General features: G+C 30.9%; 1 protein-coding gene and 1 long non-coding RNA gene across 7 annotated transcripts; one reads left to right on the top strand and one right to left on the bottom strand.

Moving 5' to 3' along the window:
- Positions 1 to 7: 7 nt before the first annotated feature.
- On the top strand, positions 8 to 25060 carry mus301 (mutagen-sensitive 301). 6 transcript variants are annotated; one of them, XM_088236290.1, is made up of 17 exons: positions 13273 to 13468; positions 13619 to 13697; positions 13781 to 13973; positions 14051 to 14724; positions 15273 to 15451; positions 16904 to 17095; positions 17470 to 17551; positions 19234 to 19439; positions 19550 to 19695; positions 19769 to 19933; positions 20328 to 20705; positions 22079 to 22326; positions 22401 to 22558; positions 22643 to 22738; positions 22885 to 23172; positions 23248 to 23382; positions 23459 to 25060. In XM_088236290.1, the coding sequence occupies exons 4-17, from the start codon at positions 14064 to 14066 to the stop codon at positions 23537 to 23539; spliced, it is 3015 nt and encodes a 1004-aa protein (XP_088092416.1). In that variant the 5' UTR covers positions 13273 to 13468; positions 13619 to 13697; positions 13781 to 13973; positions 14051 to 14063; the 3' UTR covers positions 23540 to 25060. The 6 variants fall into 6 exon arrangements, with proteins under 6 accessions (XP_088092417.1, XP_088092416.1, XP_088092414.1 ...); XM_088236288.1 differs by lacking the exon at positions 13273 to 13468 and having other exon boundaries at positions 13554 to 13689; XM_088236289.1 differs by lacking the exon at positions 13273 to 13468 and having other exon boundaries at positions 13589 to 13697.
- On the bottom strand, positions 7497 to 10221 carry LOC148275001 (uncharacterized). The gene is made up of 3 exons (XR_015824137.1): positions 9829 to 10221; positions 9324 to 9414; positions 7497 to 8494 (listed from the first exon to the last, which is right to left on the bottom strand). It is a non-coding gene; the product is annotated as an uncharacterized LOC148275001 (long non-coding RNA).
- Positions 25061 to 26141: the final 1081 nt, after the last annotated feature.

Below are 26141 nucleotides of genomic sequence, written 5' to 3'. Positions count from 1 at the left end.
GACTAAGATCCTGAGATTATATGCGGTTCCGAATGCCGGTTGCTGATAGAAACACGCCCGCTGCTGATTGATTAAGCCTCAGTCATTACATTATTGACAAGAGAAGCTGAATTCACGTAACAGGTAAATATAATATACCTATACGTTCATTCGCACACCAAATATTTATCATCGATCGGGCCCAAGAAAACGAGAATTAATAAACTTAATCAAATCACATCCATTTTATTATTTCTTATGAAATTATCTATACGAGTAAATACGTGAGATAATATTTTCCTAAAAATAAATTCCTACAAAACCACTGAAAAATAATTAAATATAGGTAAATCAACGTTCAAGACACGTATTCATTCAAAAAAGAAATACGGACAAAAAAATAATATTTAAGTACTACGGCTATAAAAATGTTAAGTAGGTAGGTATCTAGTACCTATCTATAGAAACTATTTTTTTTGAAAATATTAGTAGGGGATTTGGTTTGATGAATCTCACCCACGTGATAAAGGTTTCAGCTCTTTTACTTCACAAAATTCCACAGATGGAAGAGTTAAGGAAATGTGGATGTTTAAACACGGGCAGAATGGTGAATGTTCCACAGTGTGTAAAGTGGCCACTTAAACCAGCCAATGACAGGTAATAATCCCTGTAAATGCCTAGACTTCCACATTCCCTTCCCAAAAACATTTTCCCTCTGTTGAAATACATTTAAATATACATGTATATTTAAATGAACTGAGTAATTATTTATCTCTATACATCAAGGTTTATAAAATAGGTACCTACTGAAAAATACATTTTTTTGGGTATTTTCTGCTAGTAACTAGAATTCTGGACGAGTGCTTTTGACTCGATGGCTACTCTCAGGTGAAATCCTGAAAAGGGAAATGAAGTGTTATAAATAAATATATATTCGTAAATATCGACGAGCAATTTTTTATCGAAACTCAACCGGCAGTGTCATAACACATTACCGCATTTCTTTCGTGCGGCTTGAATGTAAACCCCGTCATAGGTATTCTTCCAAGTTTAGTTTTATTTATGAAAAAAAAATCTTAAAAAGAAAATGTTCATCTGTCATTGGGGGCGTCCTTCTACTCCCAACTGAAGAAATGTCACAAATGAATAAAAAAATGTATCTATGTGCTCTTCTCGATGCTTGGCAATCGCGATGGTAATCTTCCCTTTCCGTCAGTGCTTAAAATTTTCTTGGGCTATCCCTGATCATTGGACTGCGCAGTTTTTATCAGGTCGTGGTAAATTTAATGACAAATGATTTGTTGTTAATATTGTCGATTCCCTTTCGTGTTGCTGCGAATATCCTAATCAGTCTTCTGAATATATTTTGTGATCTTGTCCCGTTGGAATAACCGAATGGAGCTTCTCGCTACTATCCGTGGCCCTGTTATAGCTCCTGCCGGATATGCAGATCTGGTGGCTTCCAAAAAGAATTTCAAGGCTTTAAAAAAGTTTCGTTATAATTTCGGCGAATTGATTATGTCCCAGATGGCAGTGAAACTTGGTACAAACTTGATTTAAGATTGATGGAAGGTTGAAAATGAAAATTTGACGCGACAAGTTTTTATCGAAAGTTGCTGGAATCTTGTTACCCCAAGTTTGAAGAGACAAGTTTTTGCCAAAACTTGCTGGAAACTTGTTATGTCAATAAAGGTATTTCAGAATCCGAAAGTCATAGAATGATGATCAACACATTACCATATACATTAAAATATGGAGAGAATTATTTTTTGATTTATTTTTAATTTAAACAGTTATATTTAATCCCAGGACTTTTCTACAATATCGATAATTTTTTTGCACCACAACAGGCCGTGAGGCTCAATTACAGTGATGAATTACAGCACGGTACACCCAGTCATAAGAAAAATAATATTTTATTTTGGTGTTCTCACCGGGAATCGAACCGAGAACCTTCCGTGTGTGAGTCAAATGTCTTAACCACTACACCACAGAGGCCGCCGAATTAAATTAGTTATTTTAAAACAGTGGTTAATTCCAAATAACATTCAGATTGGCAACACTTCTCCAGTCATAGAAAAATCCCCGTTTTACTCTGTGGCTTAAGCTTGGGTTTCCTAGGAAAACGGTGCCGATATCTTAACGGCCGTACGAACGGTGATGCGGTGAACGGCCGCCGAAACGGTGACTAGAGAGTGGTTTCCTAGGAAAACGTTGTCATATTTGGCGGCCACGGCAGCTTATCTGTCAAAAATATGCCCTAGAATGCGATCTGTCATATTTGTCGTTATTTATGAATAGTTTGTCACAGTTTTATTTAATTTTAAACATTTTCGAAGGCATGCGACCTTCTTGTGCACGAAAATTGTATTAAAAAAAGAGTCAACTCTTTTTAAGATTTTTAAGACAGCGAATTCAAGGAGAAATACTGTTTTTCGAAGGAAAATATGAGGCGCATAATTACTCTAGTAAAACTCGATTTGGAAGGACACAAACGAGATGAGAAAATACCAGTAGAACTCCAGGGCCTATTTGCTATTCGGTACTGGGGTAGTAATGAGGTATGTAATGAATAATAATTTTGGCAATATGTAAGTATCGTTTCTGTCAATTCATTTGACAATTTTAAATACGTAAATGTTTAATGCCTATAGATATTAACTTTTGATAAATCTTCCAGATTCAAGACGACTCTGCTGATATACACGAATTTAGTCACCAAACTATTTCAACATCAACATCAATTGGCATGAAAAACACCGGACTATATTATAATGAAGCCAGTGTCCAGAACAAATGTAGTTATATCCGGCTTATTTTGTATGAGAGGATTTCTTAAAGTTATAGGTGCAATAGATTTTTTTTTTTAAATTTATTAATAACAAATTTAAATACAATATTAAATACAATTTTTTACATTTTTCAATTACATATATTTACATTAACGTTTCCCATTACGTAAAAGAAATAAACAATTCTTGTGTACATAATGGGGAGTGACGTCTTATAATAGATTATTTTAGAATAACATAAATAAATTACAAAAAAGATATTAACGATGTTTTCAATCAGTGTTACATAAAGAAGAATTATAGATGTAATTTTTTACTTCTTTCTTAAATATATTGTATTCCTGACTGTACTTTTTATTATCTTTGTTCATTTCATTAAAGAAAAATATTCCTCTGTAAGTATAATGATGTTGTGCAGTAGTTGTTTTTAATTAATTTAATCCATCACAATAGATCTTCACAGGTTGCAGTGACGTCAGGAGTTTGTATACAAGGCCTACTTCACAATATCTTTGATATCCGATAATAATGCTATTAACAAAAAAGGCATTTGAATTGTTTCAAACAGATAAAATATTACTCCCTAGTTTACCTCACCCTTTAGATAAAAGTAGAACTTTATTTTTCAAATTTGATCCTGTACTTACATTTAATTAAGTGTGTTTGCAATAATTGGATCAATTCAAAATAATCCTCATTTAAATGATTTCAGTATAATATTAGATGCTCAATTTCAACATTCGAAATTCATTAATGATCTTGAAAAAAAAACCTTGATCAAATTTGGGCACATGATATCATACAAAGTCCTATATCCAAGCAACATTCTAAAACAAAATGTATCCCTAGAGTTAAAAGTTTTTAATGAGAAAACAATTGGTGGGTTTAAAGTGCGTAGCGCCTAAAAATCCAGAACTGTTTGTAGAACCCGAGAGTACTCTAGATTTTAAAAGCATATTTTGTAGATGGTGAAAGATTGTAAATGGGTAAAGTGTATTTGAATTTCAGAGATTCAACAATCTTCACAAGGAACCCATTAGAGAAGATAGTGTAGATCATAAAAATTTTCTAAGAAACATGTCCCTTTGGTTAAAAACTTGGAGACTCTCAATACCTGAGAGTTAGTCTCTAGGTGTACAAAAATTTAAATCCCCCATTACTACATTGGATGCGTTTTCAATGTTGATCCTATATATATTTTCCATGCATAAAGTAGAATATTTACTCTTGAGTAAATTTCAAAACGATAACTTAGAAGCGAGGTTCGGCTGTTATCGTCAAACGAGTGGAGCTTATTATTGTATTATTTATTTGCAAGTCTTAGAGAGTGAGAGAAAGCTTTGATTTAAATGTGCTGTAATATTGCTGGAGTGGAGTGAGGTTTTGGTAGGTATGTGAATATGAGAGTTAGTGTATATGAGTGTGAGGGTGGGTTTGTGGAAAGGGTGAGTGTGTGTTTGATACAAGTGGATAGAAACATCTTAAATTTATAATGTAAAAACAAATATATGATTTATAGTTTATATAATATATGTTTAGTCTCTCTGATTTGATGTTATATGTTAAACTTTTAAATAGTATTCCTTGAGTATGTTGGATTTATAAATAAATATTTGCAATTTGTAAAATATCATAATTACTTATAATCACATCTATATAATAACTAATTTTAGTTTATTTAATCCTGTAATTATTGTTATTAATATAATACTAAATGGGATATGATAAGGTTTGCTGACGATATTGCTATGGTTGCTGAAAGTGAAGAAGAACTGCAAGAGCCCTTACAACTATGGAAAGCATTCTTCAAAATAACTACAGTATGAAGATAAATAAAGACAAAACAAAGCTACTGACTGTAGGCCGAATGCAACACCAGATAAGAGTAGTGATGTCGGGAATACCACTAAAGAACACCAAGGAGTTTTTCTACCTCGGGAGCAAAATAACTTTGGGACGGTTGGTCTAAGAGCGAGGTCGACAGCCGTATACATCAAGCTAGACTTGCATTTAATAAAAGGTCCAAAATAAAAGAATCAAATAATATAGACCTAAAACTAAGAATACTCCTAATCAAGACCTATTTATGGAGTATCTTGATGTATGGCTGTGAGACATGGTGCCTATCCGAAAGAGATAAACGGAGACTAGAGGCTTTTGAGATGTGGTCCTATAGAAGACTACTAGGAATTTCCTGGAGAGACCACATTACAAATGAGGAGGTTCTCCAAAGAATCGAAGGTGGAAGGCACCTGCTCAGGACCTTGTCCGAAAGGCGAGCGAGATGGATCGGTCATGTAATACGTCAAGAAGGCCTGCATGAGCAATGGAGGGGATGACCGAGGGAACAAATTCTAGGGGATGCCCACGCCGAGAGTACCTGGAGGATCTATTAGAGGACGTGCGCTGCTCATCATATGTTGACTTTAAATGAGCCGCACAAGACAGGGAGGAATGGAGGAGAAGAATGAAAGGAATTGCTGCCAGCCAATCCCAGGATTGAGACCAGAGAAGAAGAAGATCATACTCAAATAATTTTAAAAAATACATTACATAATAATTTATAAAATAAAAGGTGTATGTTTTTGATTAAATAAAAATAATATATGCAATAACTACATTTTTATTTGTAACTGATCTTGGTGCGTTCTATTCCTTCACAGGGCCAATTTCAAGTGTTTTGGTGAACAAATCATGATATCATGTAAACAGAAATAAGAGAAAGAAATATTTTTTTCTTTTATTTAGGAAACATTAAGTACTATTACATGGTTTTATAGTATGCAAAACTTTATGTAAATTATGTTTTTAATACCTCTTATGAATATACAAATTATTGTTATTCCATTTTGTATTATAATTTTATATGTATTCTTCTCCTTTTTGTAAATCATGAGAAATGGAGTTTATACTCACATAATATATTCTCTATTGCATAATATTTATGTAAATTTAAGATCATAATGAAAAATTCTCAAACGATAACGATACTAAAACGATTTCTTGTTTAGCATTAGGTCTTATACCCATATATATGTAACTCATATAATATTTGTACTTTTATACAAATATGAACCAAACTTTTCTTTTTTAAATATCTCTTTGTAAAACAAAAGAACCAGAATTCACTTTACTTTATGTTTTCTTTAATATTCATTTATGAACTTGTAAATATTATAGTAACAATTTATACTGGAACATCAGAACTTAATATTGCTTACTTTATATAAACTCTACAGATTTCTTCTGAAAAATTACAATCATCATACACTTACTTCTTACAGACACCATAATATAACTTTCATATGTAATAATATACAAAACTAATTATTCTTTTCTCACTTAAAATTCTTATATATTTTTTATTTTTTTGTCACATTTAATGTTTATATCTTTTTAATTTATGAAAACTTAATTGGTCTTTTTATGTTAAAAAATTGTTGTTTTTAATACTTATTTTTTATTTTTTTTAAAAAAGAAATATTTGCGTTCTTATGATTTACCCAAATATTTAATAAAATAAAATAAATAAATAAACTACAAACTGTAAGTTCGAAACCAAAATGTCTTCAGCGTTTAACTAATAATTTATGTACCTCACAACACAGTATTGTATAACTTTTAATTCTTTAGGAATATCATCTGCTCCATATCATACAAGTATATGTCCAACCTCTTTGAATCATAATTAAATTCATTTTATTAGTCTGTCAAAATATAATATAGTATTTTACATAGTAACAACAAATATAAAGAATACATTTGTCATTACAAAGCAGACATTGTTATCAATTCATTATTACTCTATTATAGCTATGTAAGTACTCACCTAGAATTTGCATCCATAATTTGGAATCCACAATACATTACTTATATTGACAGGCTGGAGAAAGTACAACATATTTTTTAAAACATTTGAATTTCTGATGCTTTCTTACATTTCGTGAGATTACTTAGCATTAGGTCTTATACACATATATTATATGTAACTCATATAATATTTGTACTTTTATACAAATATGAACCAAACTTTTCTTCTTTAAATATCTCTTTGTAAAACAAAAGAACCAGAATTCACTTTACTTTACGTTTTCTTTAATATACATATATAAACTTGTAATAATTGTAGTAACAATTTATACTGGAACATCAGAACTTAATATTGCTTACTATATATAAACTGTACAGATTTCTTCTGAAAAATTACAATTATTATATACTTACTTCTTACAGACACCATAATATATACTTATAACTTTCATATGTAATAATATACATAACTACAAACTGTAAGTTCGAAACCAAAATGTCTTCAGCGTTTAACTAATAATTTATGTACCCCACAACACAGTATTGTATAACTTTTAACTCTTTAGGAATATCATCTGCTCCCTATCATACAAGTATATGTCCAACCTCTTTGAATCATAATTAAATTCATTTTATTAGTCTGTCAAAATATAATATAGTATTTTACATAGTAACGACAAACATAAAGAATACATTTGTCATTACAAAGCAGACATTGTAATCAATTCATTATTACTCTATTATAGCTATGTAAGTACTCACCTAGAATTTGCATCCATAATTTGGAATCCACAATACATTACTTATATTGACAGGCTGGAGAAAGTACAAAATATTTTTTTAATATATTTGAATTTCTGATGCTCTTTTACATTTCACTTGAAAGACTTTTATTCTTTCTTTTTCCACTGCTGGTTTTATATTTTTAAACTTATTTGAATTACTTTTAGAATAGCATTTAAAAATAATATATTGCTTTTTTTACCACAATATGTTATTATTTTTTTAAGATGTTTTTTTTAAATTAACTTAAATTTATTGTCTTTTTTTCTTTAAATATCTCTTTTTACAAAGAGATATTTAAAGAAGAAAAGTTTGGTTCATATTTGTATAAAGAACTAATATTTTATGAGTTATATGTATATATATGAGTATAAGACCTAATGCTAAACACGAAATCATTTTAGTATAGCATACTTGAGGATTTTTCATTATAATCCTAAATTTACATAAATATTATGTAATAGAAAATATATTATGCGAGTATAAACTACATTTCTCATGATCTAAAAAACGGAGAAGAATACATATAAAATTATAATACAAAATGGAATTACAATAATGTGTACATTCATAAGAGGTATTTAAAACATAATTTGCATCCAGGTAAAAATAGTTTGCTCATATTTATTAGTACATTTTTGTTTTTATGATCAGTATTATTCTGGGAAGTGTTCATTTCAGGGGAGTGTCTGCCTTCCTGGAGGTGGATCTGGTGAGTCCGAAGTAAGTACTGCTGTGGGTGAAGGTAGATTTCAGAAAGTCTTGTCTCCCGTCTGTTCTACATTGTATGGCGTTCTGGAATGGTCTTCTGTGGCAGTCAGTAAATATAAATACGTGGCTCGTGTTGAGAAGTTCTTTGTGGATAAAGGTTTTCTTTGGACTGTGGTGGATGCCTGGTGTTTGTCTGATGTCTGCGAGTCTGAGTCGTAGGTCGTTGACGAATGTCCCCTTGTCCTTGCATGTTGAGGCAGTGAAGAAATCGCTCGGGAGCCTAGTAATTTCTGCTGGCAAACATTTGAGTTTGACTCGCACAGCAAATCTAGTAGTACTATCGGGAGAGTATCTACCCTCTCACTACTCGTATCTTGATCTGCACTTGGGTGAAAATAATTTTGTAGTATGTACTTATTCTGAAAATAAAATTCACAATGAATATACAGGAAAGTTATTGCAACCTACCTTATGTATCTAAATAAGAACTTATTACTGGTGTTTATGGAGTTGCTATAAAACTAGTTTGAACTTGTCTCAAATATAAATGGGAGCTCATTTACATACGATATTATTTAATTGAATTCGGTGATAAGAATCTTGGAACAAATGTATAAATAAGTCCCAAGTATGTCTACATTTAATCGTTTTTCTGTGCCATAAGTTTACTCATTAAAAACAATGTTTTGAGTATGTCTAAATGTTTGCAGACAGGCTGGATTTCCTCCCTAGGGAGTTATCTAGTTCTAAATTTGTTGCAACAGAGAGAGAAAACATTTTCGAGAAGGGAATATGGAAGTCTAGGCACTTACAGGGCTTATGCTCTGTCATAGGCTGGTTTAAGTAGGCATTTTACACATTGTAACATTCTCCATTCTGCCTATGTTTTAACATCACATTTCCTCAACTCTTCCATCTGTTTTCTTTTGTGAAGTAAAAGAGCTGAAACTTTTATCATTTGGGTGAGATTTATTCGCCTGAACCAATTCACCTACGACGCAAATTCAGTATTCCCTTCTCAAAAATGTTTTCCCTCTCAGTTGTAACAAAAATTGTTTATATTGGTGACTACTCTTTGGTGTTTGTAGCTTTCTAGAATAAATAAATGTAATAATTAATGCAGAAAATATATTATAGTAATGTTTATACAAGAATTACATTGGTATACTTATTTGTATCCATCGACAAATTTGTTGTATTCATTTCATGTTCAAAGGGCATATTTTATTTAAAATTCATCAAACTTACTCTGTTAAGATTATGTTCCAGGCATTTTTCTTGGCTCTTTAATATTCATTGAGAACTCCTTATTTTAAATCACACCCATGTGACTTTTAATCTGAAATGTTGTGTGTTATTTCATAAAATGTCAACTTCAAAATAGGTTAGGATTTGGTAAGGTAACCTAATAAAAAGTTTGATAATGTCCTTACAAGACAAAATGCGTCACATTTTACACCCTTGTAAATAAAAAAAATAAAAGGATAATTGAATCCAATAAAAGCATTTTACTTTGGATACCTTACGAAATTTTATTATAGAATTCAACCAATTATCTGCACACAATAAATATCTGACACAATAAATAGGTTAGGATTCCTTGGAATCTATTACGTATAAACAATGTTATAATACATGTTTTGAATTAGAAAAATAACATTATGATAGATGCTTAGCTTTTTTCTTGTAGCTTATAAACATTTGCTCTGTTATTTTTATATGATTCTATTGTTATTTACATTTTAGTACATACCTGATATTTTAAGCGTTGTCCCGATATTTCTTCACGAACTTTGTTTCAACTCGACTTTTTAATAGTCTTTGCCCTTCCATTACATAAATCGTCATGATTTTTACAAAATTAATCAATATTTCGACATTTTCAACATTCCGCACCACGTTTGCACTCATTTTGACAGCCAAACGGTCACCGCTTCGCGACAAAAACCGTTCGAAAACAGTTCGCACCGCTGTGACGGCCGTCCTGCAAATGGCGGCACCGTTGCTTCGACGTTACGTTCACGGTCAACGCTCTCTAGGAAACCAGCGCCATTGATTTACATAGTCAACGTTTTAATGACGTCATCCGCCGTCCCGTGACGGCCGCTTTGTGACGGTACCGCTGTCTTAGGAAACCATAGCTTTATTGATTAAATGTAAATCTAGTGCGTAGTGCTGCCGATAAATTAGTATTAATCAGGCATTTCTGTTTGGGTGATTTTCAATACTTTTAATATTGTTTAAATATTAATACTCTGTTTAAAGGATAAACTATTGATATGCCACCGAGGAAAAAACAACCAAAATGAGTTTTTGTAGAACTGTCATCCGATAAAACCGCCTTGTCCAAAGTTTTTTTGAGGTAAGTTTGAATATATTTTACCATCATTAATATCTCATCCACTGCATAATGCTTACAACAGTTTTAACTGATTAATTATTAAATATCACAAACATTAAACTATTAGGTGAGTCATTGCATCAAAACATAATTGATTGAATGATGTTTTATGGTACCTATGTATTTTATTTTTCTATAACTGAAACTGATCTGCCATGTTATAGGTAACTATTTATGTCATGTTTATGTTGGTTACATTAAAAAATGTATGCAAAGTAAAACTGTTTATTCTATTTTCAGAAACGTACGGGAAAGCACGACCTTTGAAATTATGGGGAAACATTTTTAAAAAAGCTGGAGAAATTTCCAATTTAGACTCTGACGATGAAGTGAGGAACCATCTATTAACTTTTGTGAAGTATAGGAGCTGAAACCTAAATCATGTGAGTGAGATTCATCCGACTCAACCATCAGCTCTTATACTTCACAAAAGTTAACAGATGGAAGAGTTGAGGAAATAAAGATGTTTAAACATAGGCAGAACGCTGAATGTTACACAGTTTGTAAAGTGGCCAAATAAACCAGCCAATGACAGTACATTAGCCCAGTAAATACCTAGACTTCCATATTCCCTTCTCAAAATGTTTTTCCTCTGTTGCAAAAAATTTTGTTTTGAATATCGGATACTTTTAATCATGATGAAATCCCACTAGTCCAAAATCCATAAAACAGTTTTATTTATTTGTTTCAGAGCTGAGAGACAAAAGAATGCACCGGACTCTGACCTCCAGTCAATTGACATGAATTATTTGACATCACATCATCTGACATTTATTTATTAACGGACATTGTCCATGTATACAATTTATAAAGTTTAAATATTACAATAAAAGAATAGTTTAAAACATTTTTTAAAAAAGAAAGAAGCATTGACAAACATAAGGGACATCGAGACAAGATCTGGACTATTTATTTAGTGCTCGTTTAAATCGTTGTAAACTTAAACCAAAAAAGTCCAGATCTTGTCTTGAGTTAACAATACGACAAAGGCGGGCCATTGGAGAATTTAGGCCATAGTTTGTTCCATGCTGATCGATGAACAGTAATTCATTGTTTCTCAATCTACGAGTCAGAATATTGAATTTTACTTGTCCCAGTAATGATGGAACATCGATTATACCATTTAGTATGCCGAACATATATATGGAGTAAATATTAGTTCTACGTTTTTGGAGGACTAGAAATATTTAACATTGACTCTATTTCAGCATAAAAATAATTATCTCTCTCTAGTCCGAGCATTCACGCTATTTTTCGAAGCGATGTTGGACTGATTCAATGTGATTTATGCGATTGACATAGAATGGATACCAGACCATGGAGGCATATTCTAGAAGAGGGCGAACAGTTGAGCAATAAAGAGTTTTGATTGTACGGACATAAGTAAAATCAGAGGATATTCTGTTAATGAAGCTAAGTAATTTCAGTGATTTATTTACTGTATTATCTATATGCTCGTTGTATGTCAGTTTATAGTCCAAAACAACTCCTAAATCTCTGATGGACTTGACTACATCAATTTTGGAGTTTTCTAATAGGTACTCGAAGGAAATTGGTTGTTTTGTATCACATCATCTGACTTTCTTGGCAAAAATAGCCCGTAATTTTTATTATTTATTCAAAATAAATATACTGAGAAATAATAAGATATTTTATTTTATATTAATATTTTTAAGAAGCTTCGTGTTTTTGTGTTTTTTTTTGTTTTATGTGTTTCGATTTTTTTGTTTTCGTTTTTTTTTTTTTTTTTGATTTATTGTTTTTTTTTATAATTTTTTGATTTTTTTAACAAAAAATCAAAAAAACACGAAACTTTGTGTGAAGCACAAACGCTTTGTAGAAATAAACCCAAAATTGCATGAATGTTGGTGTGACAACCTTGCAGGATGTTTGTAAAAACAAACATCATGCAAGTTTGTTAAAACAAACATCATGCAAGTTTGTTGGATGGTAACTAGGAAGTTTGCTTTAAACTTGCCTCAAGTTTACAGAGTTGCAATCTCAAACTTGGGTCAAGCTTGAACTCTTTATACTTCAAACTTGATACAAGCTTGAGGCAAGTTTACATTGCTATCTGGGGTCCTATCAGTTTAATCCCAGCCAGTAAAGAATTCATTTCCCTCTTTCTAAATCCAATGAAGTGCATATTGTGTACTTCTGGATAACCTTCTTTCAGTACAAAGGTGCTAAGGCTACCAGATTACAGAGAGCTCCTTCGGGCAGCTTTTTTCGTTCGGCAACGAGTAACTTTTCCGTTCGGCAAGAATACTTATGTCCTCAAATGCGGTGTGCGGCATATGGTGGGCAAGGTGTTAAAAATATTTTATGATCGACCGTAGTGTTTTCTTGGCAAAATAAGAACCAATAATGATTACTATGAAAAAATACGTAGAACTGTTCATTTTCAGAAAATAACTTTTTTGGTAATATATCTAAACTCGAACGAAAATATTTGACAACTGGCACAAAATAATAGTTGTAGGTAGGTAAGAAATGTAATTGTAACTTCTAAACATAAAATACCTAATATTATAAATATTAATATACCCAGGTTATTTTATTAATGGTACAACATAAAATAAATGTTATTTTTTTATTTCAATTATTTTACAGCAAATTTAACACAAGGCACAAATCAACTTTAACAAGTAGCTCACGCGAGCCCCTCCGAGCCCCCTGTTTCTAATGCAGTAAATAATGTATTTTTAAGGGTTATTTTTGTCATAAATTTAATATCACAAAGAGAGAATATCCCGAATTACTAATTCAATCCTAAATAGTTGGGTAAATTTATTTAGATATCTAAGTACCTAACTATAAATATTATAACAAATCTTGCAGAATGTTTGTCTCAAATTATTGCAATATATTTTTAGTAACTTTGTATTAAAATAACTTACCTGAAATGAAATCTCTTTTTTTGCGTGGCCTTCTTTAGGTGCTATCTTTTTTTTACCTGTTGAATGAGCACCCAAAGGCCCCTTTCACACATGCCACGCTAATCCACCCGGCGCGGTAATTTTATCGGGTACTATATAATCTGTGGTTCACCCTACAAAAGCTGACACGTTGTGTATGCGTTTGTATGATGAACGCGGTAAAATTGCCGAGCCGGGTGGATTGGCGCGGCATGTGTGAAAAGGGCCAAAAAGTTGTTACCTACCACAGACTAGTGTTCCCTACAAAATACAAAACTGTATCATCCAGTGACAAGTATTTCAGTACTTTCCATTGTACCTTTAATCTTTATATCTTAAATATAATGTAGTATGTGGTGATAACAACTTGTTTTACATGCTTGTAGGTACTATATAATCTGTGCTACATACTACATAATCTCTGGTGATATCACAAAATGTCAAAAAATAAGTTTAGTGTGACAAAACCATTGGATGTTCGATGTTTCGAGTTTCAAATAATTACTAATTTGAACGAAATCATTATATAATCAAATGTTACTGATTAAAATTCAACTGTTATTTTATTGATCATGTAACGTAAGTAGCATTGAATTCATTAAACTTATAATAAAATATAATTTTGAATTAAAAATTTAATAATATGTAGATTTTAGGTCCAATAAGAAAATGCTGTCAGACGATATATTTTTAATTAATGATCCTGATCATCCAAAACTGTCAATCGAATATGAAAACCGACATCATAATTCAAAATTCCCACAAATAATTTCAAAAAATTACAATCCATATAGTAAGACATTTAAAAAAATAACGAATTTTCAATCAACTTCAGCAGAATGTTTTCATTTGTCAACAACAAAAAAAAGTTCTAATGATAAAGAGTATCGTGATTATGTACCAACAAATGAAGAATCAAGTCCTGATATAAATGCAACACAATGTAGTGAAAATAATTTAATACCATGTTATCAAACTGAAGTTGCTGAATCTCCACAGAATTTATTAGCAAACCTTGTAACAAAAGTAAATTTTGAATCATTTCCATTTATAACCACCGATAGTATAAAACCTTATGATTTAAGCCTTTCCTTTGACAACTCTATAAATTATGTTATTAACCACGCTAAAGAGGAGAATCATAATTTTATGGATGAAACAAGTGACTCGTTCATGCTCAATCTCCCTATGAACATTTCAACGGTACAAGAAAATAATAAATGCAATCTAGGCCAACCAAAGAACTTTAAATCATCTCAGTATTTTTATGGATTACCACCTGCTGTGAAACCATTGATTATTCAGTACAAGGGCATAGAAAAGTTATATGGTGAGAAAACACATTTTTAAAAATATTAAAAAAAAAAAATATTTATGAACCTTTACGGGTTACATTCATTTAACAAAATAATTTTACTTTTTTAGCTTCACATTCTATTATCAATGATAGTATTTTAATATCTTATGTAAAGGTTGTGTGAGTCTTTTGTTTGGTTTTGTCTGGTAGTTTATTGAAAATAATTCGGTATTGTATGTTTATTTTAATCTTCGTTTTCACAAACTTATCATGTTTCTACCTTATTCTTAGAAGCCTTTGAAGAGCATTAATTAGTCATCAAAATATTTAAATCACCACATTTTATTTTACCCACAATTTTAAAAGAAGCATGTAGGTAGAACTAATTTATTTATTCATAAACACCCAAAGGACTTTTACATGGTAGGCACATCATGATATACACAAATATAAAACACATATTTATGTGATCGTTTGATATTAATATAATATGTAGGATTTTCGCAATATGATAATGAAAGTGTAATGATAAGGTATGGTATGAATAAATAACTATTTATGTTGATAAACTTACTTTTCAGATTGGCAAAATGAATGCCTTACTTTACCAGCTGTTGAAAAGAGGCAAAATTTAATATATGCTCTACCAACGAGTGGAGGGAAAACACTTGTTGCAGAAATATTAATGCTAAAGGAAATAATATGCAGAAAGAAAAATGTTATATTTGTATTGCCCTTTGTTTCTATCGTGCAAGAAAAGGTAGGTATTTATTTATTAATAACTCTTAATATATTGTATCAACATAATTATTATTTCAATCGGAGGCCCTGGTGTTTTCGCATTATTATACAAATAAAGCAAAAGGTCTTCCCCTATTAACTCTTATCTGCTGATTCGGGGTGTTTGCATACTTTATATTTTGTTGCCGTTACGAATGGATGTTGATGTTAAAAACACAAATCAAAAAGTCCCAAGGTTTAACATTTTCTTGCGATATTTTTTTACTGTTTTTACTCATGTATCCATGCATGCTCACGACTTCAAGTCAGTCGATAGAGAAACTGATGTAGTACATATTCAAAACAATTCCCTACTGAGAGTACCTTCTAATCTTATACGTAAAGGATAATTCATGTATAATGACATTTGAATGTACTGTTGGTTTTGTAATACAAGCATGCAAATACTATAATAAATATTATCGAGAAAATATTGATTATTGTTGATAAAATTTCAATGTCTCTGAGACCATATTTATAAATGCCAATAAATGTAATTATTTTTTTAAATTACGAAAATAATTAAGTTGCATCCTAAATAAAATACTTCTTTTTTTTATTATTATTATGGATAACTAATACAGCACCATTTTTATGATATAATCCCTTAAGGCACTTTACAAAGTTATAAATATTGATTTCAATTTGTATTATAGATAAATTATATAGCGCATCCGAGATCCTAATTAACCGAGGCCCGAAAAGCCGATGAACTGAAGCCCGTTGGTCTCATTTAATAAGGCCAAGAGGACAGATTCATTAATGTAATGTATTTATTTAGATAGTTGTACAAATAAAATTTGAACACCTAGATATAGCCTGCAGCATGTAACAGTCGCCAACAACTGACTGTTATTATTTTAAATTACAGAATTTTCACTGTTCATTTTTAATCACGTAATAACCGATCTTTTTGCCTGGATATTTAATATATCTATTTAATTTGTGTGGTTTTGGTAGCATTATTTTGAATGACCGATTATTCTTTATTACATTTAAATTCCTAAACAACTGATAGGCGATAACAACTGATAGGGTACCCGAGATTGTAAACGGCGGTAGCTGACTGATGCCTGCTAATTATTTTTTTGATGAATTATTTCCAATGTTCATACACACGATCTAAGGTGATTTGTATGCTTCGGACATTCCTGACTAAAACAGTCAATTACGTAATGTACTTGACTAAAATGAAAATTATGATACCCTAAATATTTTAATATTTATAAGCATCAAAATTTGTGATTAAAATTACTAAAATGTATCAAAATACTATGTGATATAGTATATAGGTCTCCAACTTTCAAACTTCCTTATAGAAACACAAGAGAGGTTTGGTTTCCTATTTTCTATTTTAACTTTTGTTAAATTTTCTGTGGACATTAGAATAACAATGTTATATAAATTTGTTTATTTCTTAATTCTTCAACAGGTTTGGAGTCTATCACCCTTTGCATTGAGTTTAAACTTCTTTATTGAAGAATACGCTGGAAGTAAGGGATCGTATCCACCGAGAAAAAGAAGAAATAAGAATAGTATATACATAGCTACAATTGAAAAAGGATTAGGACTTGTGAGAAGTCTCTTAGAAACAAAAAGATTAGGAGAAATCGGATTAATAGTGGTATACATAATATACTTTAATATTGCAACATTTGATGTAACTATAAAACTTCTAACAATGAGCAACTAGATCTCAACTGTTTAGAATACCTATAAAATACCTACACTATATATGATTTTCAGTTCAATATTTTTTTATGTAGTAAATGAAATAACAAACATAATCATTTTGATAAAATAAATAAAACAACTTTGTTTTTAACCACTAATTTTTATTTTTCACCGACAGGTCAAAGCAAACAAGCTTCTTTGTCAAGGTTTACGTAAAAAAATTAGTGGTTAAAAACAAAGTTGTTTTATTTATTTTATTATAATGAATAACCACAAAGTTAGTGCTTCAAATATAAACTTTATAATCATTTTGGTTTGTTTTAGATTGATGAACTACACCTGTTAGGCGAACCTAGTCGGGGGTGTACTCTTGAAATGTTGCTTTCGAATGTACTGTATTCTGAAGGTAAATATCATAATGTACATACGTGTTTTTATTTTTATACTGACTAAAAAAAATAGCATCAGCAGAAAATTTATACTGCAGAAATGAAGATGCTCAAATAGTTCACAGGTGTTACCAGGATTGACAAGATAAAATATGAATATGTTCGCGGTAGTTTTGGGGTCGTGCCTATTCCGGAGAAACTAAAAGAAACTAGACTCTGATGGTACGGACGCGTTAATAGACGGAATGACAATCACGTGGTCAGACTTGCCTTGGATATTTCCGCACAAGCGAGAGCTCGAGGTCCTTCACAAGCCACCTAGTGGACCAATATTGAAAGGGACCTAAGGAGGGACACAAGGCAGCAAGAATTGGAGACTGCGTACCAGAAGAGCCGACCCTAGAAAAACTGGGAAGAGGCAAGGAAGAAGATTGACTTTAAAAAAGTTATTCATAGATATGAACTAAGGTATAATTAAATAGAGATGATGGTTCTAGACTATACAAGGTTCAAGTGCTGTTCCATATGGTTCAAAAAATTGACAAATGCCAAGGGGGAAGCAAGAGTTGTTGTGTCATGCCGCATCAACATTGCCGTGCAAAACATGTTGTAGAGTAAATAGGGTTACCTGTCTGCCACTTCCTAATGAATTCAAAGCTGCACGTTGCGCCATTTTGCACTGCTTCACATTTGCTTAACATGTACAAGAAATAACGCTTGCAGATTGAGACCCAGGGTTGTCACTACTTACAAATTGACGTTTTATAAAGAATTGATATATTTTTACATTATGTTTCTTTACAATTAGTGAAATTCAAGTATTTCAAGTGGGATTGTGAACTTAAGTTAGCTTCTAAAATTTCACAAATAAATCCCAAATGTAAGACATTTGGTGGTACAAAATTCATCATCATCATCATTCCCTTTCCACACCTAACGGTTGGAAAGATTTGAATCTTGATCATTTTTGTTACATGAAGGTAAGATGATCGGAAAGTTTCAGGTACTAATCCAGGGATTGTGAAATATTCTAGTTTACTAAATATTTAAAAGGTTGATACAAAATTAATCAATGGGTATTCTTACCTTTTTTATTATTTGTATTAATTTCATGTAAAATTTGTTTTTATTTTTCTAAAAAAAATCAAATAAAATATCTTAATAAAAAAAAAAACTTTTTAACCAAAGAAACATAATCATCATTGAGTTTAATTTCATTAAAAATTAATAATAATTTGAAATCAGAACTTAAAGCATAGTTACCGGTGACAGGCAACAACATTGTACATGCAGATAATTAAAAAATGGCTTTCGAAAATGTCACATTCACTGAAAGAAAATGAAGTTTTAATTTTATTTAAAAACTAAATAAAGACTCATTTACCAGATGAAATGTCACTCTGCCAGCTTTCCAAATAATTGTCAATGTATTTTTGCAATACATTAAAATGCAGGACGGCATTTTAATGGTAATATAACAAAATGTAATTAGAGAACAAACAAACCCCACTAAATACAAAATAAGCTCCAAAACTTATGTTGAATGGAACACAAGTTGGGTGCTTGCTGCCGCTTCTAGTTTATACATATATATGTATATCAATGAAGATATGTTATTGTTGTTGAACACAGAAGACTTTTACTTTAAATTAATGTCTATAGGGAAGTTGCTTTTATGGAAAAATTATTTTTGTTACAGAGAAAATACAAATGATTGGAATGAGTGCAACTATTGGTAATCTAGAGGAACTTGCTTCATTTCTTAAGGCATATGTTTTCACCCAAGATTTCAGACCAGTTGAATTAAAGGAATTTTTAAAATGTGGTAAAGAAATACTGAGCATAAATTGTGGAGCAAAAAATGAAGATGACAAAATAAGTCACTCAAGAACTGTAGATTTTGGTGTTAGGTTTTTTTTTTACTTTCAAAATATTTTGTCATTTTATTAAAAAAACTTAAATAAAATAAAATTTGACCAGTGATTCTTATGCTGCGTATTAATTTTTGTTTCTAGTATTCATCACAAGTTGAAAAAATAGATCCTGATCATTTAGGTGGTTTGGTTATGGAAGTCATTCCTCAAAGTTCGTGCCTAATTTTCTGCCCCACAAAACAAAATGCAGAAAATGTTGGAGTTCTGCTTTGTAAAGTTATAGCAAAGTAAGTTTAAAAAAACAGATTGAAATATCTTTTGATGAATTCTACAAAAACTTATACAAAAATTTTCTTCCAGAAATTTATTGGAACATCGTAAACAAGAGAAGGCTGCTTTATGTAGAGCTTTAAAAGAAGAAAATAGCGGAGACAATTTACAGCTATCTCTTATTCCATGGGGCGTAGGATATCATCACTCTGGTCTCGCATTTGAAGAAAGGCGACTCATCGAGGATGCTTTCAGGTACTTAAAAATAATAAGGTATATCGTCATTCCCATTTAAACAATGACGTAACTATTTTTTTTCTTGATAGACAAAAAACAAATGTTAATAGATTATGTATTGAATTTTAAACAACACATCAATTTCATTGGTAATTATTTTATTGTAAATATAGGTTAAATATTATAAATAGTTTAAAGTAGTATAAATTCAAATTAAGGAATTAATTTGTATTTAAATTTACAGAAACTTATTGCTTTGTTATGTAAAAAAAGTTACATTATTGTTTTACCAGAAGTTATCCTAAATTGCCCATTAACTGCTTAGATCAGCAAAAGTAAACCTATTTTTAAAAATAAGTGGCAATGATAAAAATACATTATATGTAACTAAATTAAATATGTTCAATTTAAGGTCTGGTCTGCTAAGCGTTCTATGTTGTACTTCAACACTCGCCGCAGGAGTAAATCTACCAGCACAGAGAGTTATTCTGAGAGCCCCGATGGTAGGGCGAAGTTTCATAAACTTATCTACGTATAAGCAGATGGTTGGGCGAGCTGGACGGGCTGGATTTCGAGGCTATGGTGACAGTATACTGATATGTGCTCCGTACCACAGCGAGAAAGTGAAGGCACTCCTTGCCTCTCCAATGGACAGTGTCTGTAGTAGTCTGCATACTGGCTTTAATATGAAAAATTTCCTCCTGACTGCAGTTGCTTCAGAAACAGCCACAAATATGAAGATGCTTAAAGAACTTAGTAGAAAAACATTACTCTCTGTGCAAGCTGACAGGTAAAAATGGTATCACTTAAATGACGGACTTATACAAGTTTGCAGCTTTATCTGAGACAATCGGCTCTTATGTCTTTAAATTATTTTGTTATTGATTCCAGCTCGTAGTACTAAGTTTTTAAAGAATTTTATTTAACCCCCAATTACGTAATAACAATGCTTAATTATTTATATGTTTAGTTATTATAAAACATTCAGAATTTCCTAAGTAGCCTATAAATTATTAACTCCATTGTTTTATTGATACATTCAATATTACATAAAATATGAAATAAAATTGCGGGTTATTATGACGCATGGATCAGGGGTTGGAGGTTCGAACCCTGTTACTATAGCTCAATTCCAATTTTCAGACACAGTTCTATAATATATATTCGACGTACAACTTTGCTTCCGCCGTTTTCCTGTATATGGTTTTAGGGGTATGTAGTGGTTGAAATAAATAGATCATACATGTCATGCAATGAACTTGGGCATCAGTCAACATAACCTCATAGAAACATTAGTCGATTAGTGTCATAAAGTTATTCTCGATTGGAAATGTTGAGGCTTATTAAATGCTCTCAAATACTTATAGTGAGTCTGCTGTTAGTTAAAGAACATGTCATGAGTGGTTTCAACGCTTCAAGAATGATGATTTTCACGTCGATGACAGCCATAGCAGTGGAAGAGAGAAGATTTTTGGAGATGCAGAATTGGAGGCATTACTTGATGAAGACTTACACCAAAGTCCAGAGTGATTCAACAAGCAATTTCAAAACGCCTCAAAACCATGGAAATGATTTACAAGCAAGGAAATTGGGTGCCGTACGCGTTGAAGTTGAAACCAAGAGATGTTGAACAGTGTTCCTTTGCTTGTAAACAGTTGCTTGAAAGGCCGCAATACGAGAGACAGATAAAGTGATTTTGCAGCATGACAATGCTTAAACCCATGTTACGAAAGTAATCAAGACATACTTGGAAACATTAAAATGGGAAGTCCTACCCCGCCCGCCGTATTCTCCAGATGTTGCTCCTGCTGACTATCACTTGTTTTGATCAATGGCACGCGGTCTGGCTGACCAGCACTTCCGGTCTTATAAAGAAGTAAAAATTTGAATCGCTTCAAGAATGACCAGTTTTTTTAACCCGGGATTTGTACGCTGCCAGAGAGATGGAAGAAAGTAGCGGCCAGCGATGGACAATACAATCATAAATTTATACCCAGTTTTTTTACAATAAGGCTTTAAATTTCAGAAAAAAATGGCAGAGGCAAAGTTGTACACCTATTATATGACTAATTAAAAAAGACCTCTTAATTTATGTATTTGGGTACCTAAATTGTAAGAATGGAAATATTAATTAAAAATAAATAAATTACATTTATTTTTTAGATTAAAAATAAGTATAAATAAGGAAGTTCACGAAACAATAAGAACTCTTTTTAAAATGGGTGCATTAAAATTGAAAAATGAGGACTCACCCACTATTCCAACATTAAACATTTCAGTATCTATAGATCAAACTATGGGAAAGAACAGATCAGGCTCAGAAAACAATACACAAGATAAAGTCAAACGCATAGTAATAACAAAAGATACTGAATTAGCTGCGAGTAAATTGGGGAAAGCTGCAGTAAAGGGTATGCAATTTTCTCTTTACAATAATACATGGTGTTTTATCTTTTGTAGTAATGCATGTCTCCCTCTATTTAAGGTGGAATGCAATTGAATCGAGCCCAGCAACTGTATTCTGATTTGAAAGAAGCGCAAAATGCTTTGGTATTAATTGGAGTAGTACATTTGCTGTACTTGGTAACACCTTATGATTTGGCAGAATCAAATAAACCGAACTTGCAAAATTTTTACTCTGTTGTAAGTAATTTTTAAAAATTACGTATATATATTAAAAATTGAATGATGGATATAATTAGCAACTCTTTTTTTATATATTTATAGCTGCCTTCATCTGATCAAGATGTATTACAGACAATGAGGATAATTGGCTTTAATGAAGCATCTAAAGTTCAAATAGCGATGGGAAAATATCCCAAGGTATAAATTTTATTTGACCCACAAAATGTTATTATTTAAAAGAATGTACATTTTTGTTTTATATGTCTTTTGTTTTTAGAATGTTTGGTGTATTCTGGTTTTAATTATTCATAAATATTTATGCATTTAATGATTTTTTTATCCAGAATATACCCGAACAAGTTTTAAATCGATTTTACATAACATTAATGCTGTATGATCTTTGGAATCAAGTATCTCTACAAGCAGTATCTGAAAAGTATCAGGTGAATAGAGGAATGGTACAGTTACTAATGGAACAAGCTGCAACATTTGCATCTAGTGTTCATCGATTTTGTGAAGAACTTGACGAATTTTGGCTATTTAAGGACCTTCTATCAACCTTTACGCAACGCCTCTCACACTGCTGTATTGCAGAACTAGTACCACTAATGGATCTTCCCAATGTTAAAAAGGTAAACAAAATAAAAGTATTGTAATAATTTATATTTTAACTGTAATTTTTATTATGATTTTGAAAATATTGACAGGCTAGAGCACTTCAACTCTATAAGGCTGGATATAAAACAATCAAAAGCATCGCTCATGCTTCACCAGATAAGTTAATGGACGCAATTGAACATGTCCAACTCAAAACAGCTACTCAATTAATAGCAGCAGCAAAAGTATGTATACTTCGATACGATTAGTTATTTTTACTTATTATCATGTAGTGTGCTTACCGATTTAATTTTTTTTCAGCTACTTTTGTTACAGAAAGTGGAAAATTTAAAAGAGGAAGCGCAAGATGCATTAGATGATTTAGGAGGAAGTAATCTCTAAAGAATGCTCAAGATAAAAATAATGAATCATGTACCTGAGGCATAAATTTGTTAATCATGTGCCACAATTGTATTATTTATTTATTTCATTATTGTAATAATATATTGTCGGTGATACTGCAATACCGCTTAATCTGTTTTTTTTTATGAAAATGTTTTACCGAAATAAAATTGTTTAAAATTATTGCTATTTTTACTCTAAAAAATATAAGTTTTTCTGATACTTAAGTGGTAATTTTGGTTGATTAAAATCATAATAATGCTTTTTTAGATCCCCTGCTAAAAAAATCGATTGATAGTTACCGATATTGCAGTATCACTAATGATATGTAAATATTCCTACTCACGCTCGTAAAACAGATTTTAATATTCTTTGAATATTTTATTCTCAAAAGGTAACAAATAATTACCCAATGAAGTTGTATAATTTATATGAAATTTCAACGTGGAGTGTTATTGGAAGGGCAATTATTGTAACCAAGATGTTAATTTCCAAAATAGATAAAATGATTTTTGGTATACTTCATTGCTCATGTAATTTAAAAAGTATTCTCTGTCATGCCCTTTATTTTGACGAAAATATAAAATTTAGATGTTCAAATATCGATATTTGAACAATCCGCTTTTCCCATTTTGACAAAAATGTAATAATTATTAAGCTTTAAATGTTTTTCTATGCAACTGACCCTAACTCTAAAATAACTCCCAACAGAAGTTTAAGTTAATCTAATTGTTGTTAAATAAAAAACATATTTTTAAAAACATTTAATCACCGATAGAATGTATTATTTCTTTATAAAGGTGGAAATATTAAGAAAAATATAATTATGTCATACTTCTTGCGAAATTTACAAGTTATTTTTTTACTCTTCTATATCTCTAAAATCATTATTCTTATCATTGTCGAAATTAATTTCCTTAAAGATCTTTATAATTTTTATATTTTTTTTACCAAATCAATACAAATTATGGTGTGTAAAAGAGTGCATTATTTTTAAGGGGATTGAGATTGTTGCTGGAAAGTGAAAATGAATTTTAGTTATATTAGGCTGAGAACAAACAGTCAATAAAATAGTTAAGCATATGTGCTGCCGGAGCGAGGACAACAGCATTTGATTTTTTAAACATTTTTACATCCTTCTTCCACGCCCGGGTTCATTTTAGAGATATGTAGAAAAAGAAAATCTTGGCAGGGGAGTTCTACAAATGTTTTTATTGTTTTGCGGCAGACATGTGTCTTTATTTTGTCTTTGTACGGTATATAAGGTTCCTCAATCCAAATAGATTGTTGCCAGTATATTTTGTATATTGATTTATTTTAAGGAAAAATATTTACTTTTTAATGTGCACCGGTTGCAGCCCAGATTAAACTAAACAAAATGTGTGAAAATAATTTTATTTATGATATGTTGATGTAAATTTATCATTATTGAAAAAAAAAAACTATCGGTCAGGGTTTTATGTATGTTTTTATTTTATTTAGAAATAATAGTTTTAAACAAATAAAGGTTATGAATATAAAGACAACTTTTTTTATTTAATTTGAATACATAAGTTTTATTTTTATTTAGTTTATTAAACTTTTTGTTAGGTATGAACCACTGAATAAATGATAAGACTAGAAGTGCTAATAATGCACATTATTTTGGAAACTAGTGTTGCTAATAGTGCTGTCCCAAAATAATCGATATTTTACATTTTAATATAACGATTACTGACCATTTTAGTAGTATTATGCAATTAGTATACTATAATATTTATGAAGGAAAGGAAAACACTAATGTATACTAAAAATATACATACCGCACCCCTAGTTTTAGACTATGACAAGTCAAAAAACTGAGATTTTGAGTTAATAATGTAGAAGTATTGATAATATGATAAACTACCTAGTCGAAAACTATAACATGTCTAAATGAACTGTTCTCAATTTAATAACACAAAATGCAGTCTTGAATTTTCTTAAATCATATTGTATGATATTTCAAGACTATATTTTGAGTTGCTTGAAAAATGACTTAATTTTGAGATTTGGTACCACATTAAATTTTGACAGTCATTTTTTACTTGTTTATTTTTCCATACACATATTATTTACATAGAAATATAATTACAAAAATACACTTTAGAAAAATACATCTTAAAATTAAGCTATAGCATGAATTGGAAAAAATGCCCACAAAGACTACACGCGTGAGCGCTCGCTACATTGATTACAGAATATACATTTTGTTGCTGAGTTCATTTAGAAGTAAATATATTTTTGAATTGGCTGGAAGACATGACAAAAAATTGTTTCTGAATTAAAACAATATATTAGGAATCACATCAATAGCATCCCAAGGGTGGAATCCCACTTTCTGAGAGCCCAAACTACCAGAAAGTTCATTGATGGGTCTTTGAATTTGGCAACACTATAAGACTTTACAAAGAAAAGTGTCAACAAAATAACCTATCATTTGTTATGTTGTCGCAGTATTCTACAATCTTTAATACTGAATTCAACATTGGGCGTTTCCAACCTAAAAAAGACCAATGTGAAAAAAATCGGAACAATTAGTTTTATAAAATGATCATATCCGAAACAAAGAAAGAGCACGAGA

The sequence above is a fragment of the Micrasema longulum genome, unplaced genomic scaffold, assembly GCF_059751315.1.
Source record: "Micrasema longulum isolate JH-2025_06_02 unplaced genomic scaffold, ASM5975131v1 h1tg001533l, whole genome shotgun sequence".
Lineage (NCBI taxonomy): Eukaryota > Metazoa > Arthropoda > Insecta > Trichoptera > Brachycentridae > Micrasema > Micrasema longulum.
Note: the sequence above shows the minus strand (reverse complement) of the source record. Positions and strands in the feature narration are given on the sequence as shown.

What these genes read in the sequence shown, in the direction of transcription:
- mus301 (XM_088236290.1), top strand. Translation starts at nt 14,064, where the DNA reads ATGCTGTCAGACGATATATTTTTAATTAATGATCCTGATCATCCAAAA. An exon ending in CAAGAACTGTAGATTTTGGT is followed by an intron (nt 19,440 to 19,549) that starts GTTAGGTTTTTT and finishes TTTTGTTTCTAG; the next exon opens with TATTCATCACAAGTTGAAAA. An exon ending in CGATGGGAAAATATCCCAAG is followed by an intron (nt 22,739 to 22,884) that starts GTATAAATTTTA and finishes TTTTTTATCCAG; the next exon opens with AATATACCCGAACAAGTTTT.